Raw genomic sequence first — 6,310 nt, 5'->3', positions numbered from 1 at the left:
AATGAATTCCTGAGAGTTTATTCCATTACGAATTTTTATTTTTGCATATATTCTGTAACATAAGTAATGAAACTTATAGAAAGTCTAACATACTATTGTAAACTTAAGTTAAGGGAAGTGAACTTAATTAAAGATTAAAAATTTGTAAAATCAATTTAAAATAAAGAAATCTAATCACACTTTATATCAGACACTGCAGTAAAATTCACAACTAAAATAAGCAATATCCACTAAAGAGGTAAACAAAAATATTCCACAACCTTTTTATTATAATTCTTATCCGTTTCCGGAGGAAGCTCGTGGCGCAAAACATATGTTAGTTCTATAGGTAAGACATTCAGCTCTTTAAATATTAAATGTTAATAGTAAATATTGCATTTAGTTAATCTGATATGAATCAAGTACACTTGAATCAAGATATTAATCTTAAAATAAGATGTTTAATCTAAAATCTCAAAAATCTTAATTTAGGTTTGATTCAACCATAGAATTTTATTTCAAAATTTTTTTTTTTAAGATCGCAAAAATCTTAAATCAACATTTATTTTAATCTAGATCTTTTTTCTCTTTCATGGGTGTCCTCTACTGATATAATTTTCTCTTAATTAAGAATGTAAAAATATCAGTTATTGATTTAAAAAAAGAAGTCCACTTTCAGACATATGTTGTGTCTATCTTTGATAGTTTCTACATTATGGTCAGAGGGGAATTTTCTACTATCAAAAGATACGTAGAATAATGTTAGTCACGAAACTCGATAACGAAATTCTGCTTTAAGATATATAAAGCAGCAAACGGTTCGCGCAAAAATCAATATTTGATTTGCATTCGAGTAAGCATAATGGCAACGAGAGCTTTGTATCCCACATCCTACGACGAGGAGTCGAGAATATGGAGTGGCATGAGCAAAGCTCCCTTCTACGATCCTGATTGTTCTGTTGGTGCAGTTTTCTTCAATGCCATGAAGAATTGGCCAAGTCAAACAGTTTTGGTAAATATAAAGTCTCAACTTTGTTGAAAGCCATTAAGAAGTGCTTTGGCTTAGATCAATCACAACGATGGCCGAAAAGTGACGAATGCTGAAATGCGACAATTGGCCATTCGATTGGCTTTGTATTTGAAGAAGGAGAAATTGACACACAATGATGTCGTTGGCATTATTGGAGTCACCAGCACATATTTAGCACCTCTAATAACAGCTTGTTTCTTCAATACGACACCATTTCATTCGGTGGCATTGAATAAAGAAGCGAGCACTATTAAAGAACTCTACACGCTGACCAAACCGAAGATTATGTTTTGTGATGCTGCTGACTATGAATTCATCAAGGAAGTGACCACAGAATGGACACCCAAATTTGTTATCCTCACAGGACGTGTCGAAGGAGTGACAAGCATTGAGGATCTGCTGAAGCCCACAGTTGAGGAGCATTTCTATCAGTGAGTGAAGGGAATAGTAAATTCTTACAATTCATCTTTCTCCCTGCTTAGACCCTTACCCTTGGCCGTGAATGGAGATCAGACTGCTTTGATATTGTGCTCTTCGGGCACCTCAGGTCCACCCAAAGCTGTCGCATTATCCCACAAACATGTGACTAGAATAGCTCCGTAAGAACTATGACTTAAGTATTATAATTTTACTTAATTTAAAGTTCATTCCTTTTAGATTTTGCAATAGCTCAGATGTGATTTTGACCAGCGCTACGCTTGCTTGGGCAACTGGGTTCATTACTATTGCAATCAGCTTAATTTATGGCGTACAAAAAGTTATATTCGACGGTCCATTTAATGCGGAAGAATTTATAAGTATGATCAAGCAATATAATGCTACGATTCTTGTGTTGTCACCTTGGCAGACTTATGAGCTTTTCAATCATCCCTCGGCCACCGAAGAAGCTTTCGCCAAGCTCAGGGTGATCTTCATAACCGGTGGATGGATCTCCACTAAAATTCTGCAATACGGTCAGAGTTTAATGAAGCAATGCTTGATTGTTTCTTCATATGGAACCACAGAGACTGGAGCAATTACAGCAAACATTGATCACAGCCACAATGATACCGTTAATAATGTGGGTCGCATCTTTCCCGGCATGCGCCTTAAGATTATTGATGATGAAGGCAACGCTCTACCTCACAATAAAATCGGTGAAGTTCTCATAGACATCGGTTCGAAATGGAAGGGATACGTTGGCCTTGCTGCCGATACTGAAGAGACATTGAAGGATGGTTGGATTAATCTCGGTGATCTAGGCTACATCAACGATGACAATAATCTTATACTTGTGGATCGTAAGAAGGATTTGCTCAAATACAAATCAAATCATTATTGGCCGACTGAGATCGAGCTGATCATTGCCGAATTGCCGGAGGTATTAAATGCCTGCGTTGTGGGCATTGACGATCCCAGATACGGAGATGCTGCTGGCGCATTGGTTATCAAGAAACCTGGAACTGCGATCACTGAGCAGCACATAATTGATCATGTGGCCAATCGTCTCGTGGTCGAGTACAAGCAATTGCATTCGGGCGTAAAGTTTGTGGACACATTACCAATGAACACAAATGGAAAACTTTTGAGAAGCACAGCCAAACAAGTGTTTTTGGAGGGATTGAACTGAAAGTAAAGGTGATCTGTCCGTACTAACTACTAGATTTAAGAGACTATAAGGTAGAGAAAACATTATCGGTGACAATTCTTGTGCAGATCACATGTCATTTGGATATCAGCAGTAAGCTGCAAACTCATTCTATAAAATAAGATGAACAATTAATGTAAATGCTCAATGTTCTTGCTTCGATAAGCTTCAATAAAATCAACGAAATTACAGTATTACAAAAAAATATATTTAAATTCATCATAAACATTTCTTTCATTCACTGATTAAACCTTTATTGAACCTTTGAACTAAAAATAAGTAAGAAAGATTTAATCGAAATATACAAAATTTATAAGATGCTTAAGAAATAAGTTTATATCGAAAAAGGTGCTTAGCTGCTTTTGTTGACAATCTGGTATATTTTGTCTTTGGTCTTTAGAACATGATAGTATATTGATATACCAAATATAATCTTCGTAATACTTTAGTATTATTTTCAGTATTTGGTATATTTAATATTCTTATTTGATATTTGAATATATTTCATTGTGTATATTTTAAGAATAATACCGCCTAGTTTTACTTTTATTGAAAATGGTTAGCAGGTATCTCGCAGTCGAGCATACTCGACTGTAGTTTGTTTACTCACTTACGTTAGTTATTAAAAGCAAACTCATAATATTAAATTAGCAAAATAAGAATGAAAGAAACAACTTAGTAATACAATTCAATTTCAAATTTAAAAAATTATAATATTACTATTATTAATATTAAATTAACAAAATAAAAATGAAAGAAACAACTTGGTAATACATTTCAATTCAAAATTTAAGAATTTCGGGATAGAAAAAGTCAAGTACTTCATACTTGAATTAAGAAATGTTTTATTCCGAGATTTAGTTGACCTCTAATAATAAACTGTCTTGTCTATTTCAAAAATTTTTCAAACGTGAATTAAGAAAAATCGTGTTGAATGAAATTCGTTCAATTTAAGCCTGATTTCTTTGAGTGTAGTCGCAATAGAATTATTCTATAAGCACGCCCACACACAGACAGAAGTTAAGAGAGAAGACGAACTGGAAATTCCAGGAAACGCGTGAATCGTGCAAGTGTTTGGATTGGGGAAATTGGAATAATTAAATGCGTGGCCAGCGAGATAATCGACCCCATCCTGTGCGACAAACGAGTGAGAGAGAGAGATAGAGAGAGCGGGAGGGAGAGACTTCAATCTCAGTTGCAACCTCATTCTTAACCTCAGCAGGCAACGACCCCGACAAATGTCTCAGCTGCACTTGTTCTCTGGCATTCTACGAAATAAAATACTTTATGCCCTTTTTCTTCAGTTTGTTGATGAACAAAATTCCTCAGCTCAAACAGCTCTCAACTCATTAATATGCCCAGAGGCGAACAGAGACTTTAGTGATCTGCGGTGGCAGGTTTTCTGGTTTTCTTGTTTTTGGGTTTGGTTCCATTTCGATCGACGATTAATCGTTTGACTGCGTGCATGCCACGCCCATAATACACCGCATATATATTTTACACAAATGAGCCACGAAATTTAACAAATCTGTGGCTCATTAATTTGAACACTTGCCTTTCCCTTCGTTCTTGTGTGAGTCACAAATTGAGTCCTTTTCCTTAACAATTTGTCGCTGAATCCTGGCAACTTAACGCTTATTAAAGCCAAAATAACAACACAGAAAGAGAGAGGGAGAGAGGAGAAGAAAGATACTTGCCACATGGAGCTGCTGCTGTACGTGCGTAATGTGAAACCAAGTTGAATTCCCTTTGGCGGCCAATATCAAAAGGTCAGAGTTCCAGGAATGTCAACAGAGATTACCACACGATGCACACGTGCAACGCGCATTGCTCAAGTGGAGGCCTCAAACAACACAGAGACAAGCACACACACACACACACATAGACAAACCTTGAGCACAGATAGCAACCGAAAAAGGGAGTCACACAAAAGGGAGACAAAGGCACAAACAGAGGCTCACAGATAGCTGACTGACTATATAGTAAGCATATAGTAAGCAGACCCCTTACTCGAGTCGTCGCAGTTGTCAACATCGGGTACCTGCGCATGTCTCAGGCGGTTCTTTCACACCAAAACAAACAGGACAACGCGGAGTGGGAAACGTGCGTGTTTGTCTGTGTGTGTGTGTGCGTTAGAAACACACAAGGCGAGCGATAGAGACATCGAGGGCAGCTTCAGCATTTTACTGACGGATATATTGAATTGATATATTGAAGAAGGCAGTCCTATTCTTTTAATACAGAAAGAACAGACGAACTAAAATTATAAATCTTGATTCAAGATTGTTTGTATGTCAAAATTGAACCAAAAACATTTATTCGTAAATCAAGATCGAAAATCTACAAAAAAATCAAGATTAGCCAATCTTAAAAATCAGGATTAGAATCTTGTTTCAAGAGTGGAAAAATCTTAAAATTTAATCAAGAAAGCAGAATCTTAAATGAAGATCAAACAATTTTAAAAATAAATTGAAAAAAAAAAATTGATTTCCTTATTTTGGATACATATTTATTTTTAAACATATATTATATATATGTATATGTATCATATATCACCTTAATCATTTAATCAATACATAAGTAACATATGTTTAAGAAGACAAATTTGTAGTTTCCCTATTCTTAATTTGTATCATTGTTAAACACTTTAATTTTGTAGAACCATTTGTGGCTTTTTACATAATATGTACTATAAGCTATTTATAATTTTTTTTGTTTCCATATTATTTATTATTATTTCAATATTATTATTTGTATACGGTAAGTTTTTGTTACTGTTCTATTAACAGATGTATTTTTATTTTCTGTGCTCATATAAGAATCTTTTAGAATTTCTTTATTTATCTTTATTTTTTTAATTTAAATTCATACTTACTTTTATACATTATTGGAGGATTTTTTAATTTTATTATTCACATATTTATTTTATTTTGTATTTTTAAGTTTTAGCTTCTATATTATATATATTTGTATGAATTTCATAAGATTTATTGTCTTTTTAAAGTTTAATTAAACTTAATGACATATGTAGGTTGTAATAAATATATTTATTCCAATATTTTATTATTTTCATCATAGACTTTATCTCATGCATTTGCTTACTTGTATAACTCTTAACCTTTTTTGTGATATATTTACAATATTTCATAGCAACAATCTGTGGTTTAGCCTCACATAATTAATCAAATGGCATTACGTTCGCAGCTCTATAAATTTTGTGAGAATTGAAATGAATTAGAGAATTATGTGCACTGATTTCCCTTGCTCTTTTTATCTATACTGTTCTTCCCCTATTTGCTCGAGCAACCCTCGCTAGGGGTGCTAGATAATTAACCAACGGCAGCCTAGCGCTGTGTCACGTCTTGAACGTGGGCCTGGGAACAAGTGCCCGAAAGAATTATAGTAAATTGTCGACTCATCAGCGAGTGCAGGCGATAAGATAGCAACGCAATGGTGGTCCTGCTGTAGTTCCCTCTCTTTCCCTCTTTAAAGAGTAGAACTCGGTTGCTCCTGCTGCCGATCAGGCGAAAGACAAATGTTTGTTTGCATGGCATTTGATTGCGAGACGAGCGACTGATAAGACAAGATGCCAGACAAATTACACGCCAGTTTGGTTAACGAGAAATCATGAGATGATAAACGAGTAATGACAACGAACCACAAAGAAACGAGAA

At 34.8% G+C, this 6,310-nt stretch overlaps 1 protein-coding gene across 1 annotated transcript; it reads left to right on the top strand.

Moving 5' to 3' along the window:
- The first annotated feature begins 821 nt into the window (after positions 1–821).
- On the top strand, positions 822–2,854 carry LOC133842466 (uncharacterized). Its single transcript, XM_062275559.1, has 4 exons — positions 822–991; positions 1,046–1,440; positions 1,492–1,608; positions 1,667–2,854. Exons 1-4 carry the CDS (start codon positions 842–844, stop codon positions 2,616–2,618), a joined length of 1,614 nt encoding a protein of 537 aa, XP_062131543.1. The 5' UTR covers positions 822–841; the 3' UTR covers positions 2,619–2,854.
- Positions 2,855–6,310: the final 3,456 nt, after the last annotated feature.

The sequence above is a fragment of the Drosophila sulfurigaster genome, chromosome 3 (genome assembly GCF_023558435.1).
Source record: "Drosophila sulfurigaster albostrigata strain 15112-1811.04 chromosome 3, ASM2355843v2, whole genome shotgun sequence".
Taxonomy (NCBI): domain Eukaryota; kingdom Metazoa; phylum Arthropoda; class Insecta; order Diptera; family Drosophilidae; genus Drosophila; species Drosophila sulfurigaster.
The sequence above is the reverse complement of the archived record's forward strand: the minus strand, read 5'-3'. Positions and strand labels throughout refer to the sequence as shown.

Bases quoted from the DNA above. Each gene is read 5' to 3' on its own strand.
- LOC133842466 (XM_062275559.1), top strand. From the start codon at position 842: ATGGCAACGAGAGCTTTGTATCCCACATCCTACGACGAGGAGTCGAGA. The intron at 992-1,045 runs GTAAATATAAAG...GCTTTGGCTTAG, and splicing joins GGCCAAGTCAAACAGTTTTG to ATCAATCACAACGATGGCCG. The intron at 1,609-1,666 runs GTAAGAACTATG...CATTCCTTTTAG, and splicing joins CATGTGACTAGAATAGCTCC to ATTTTGCAATAGCTCAGATG.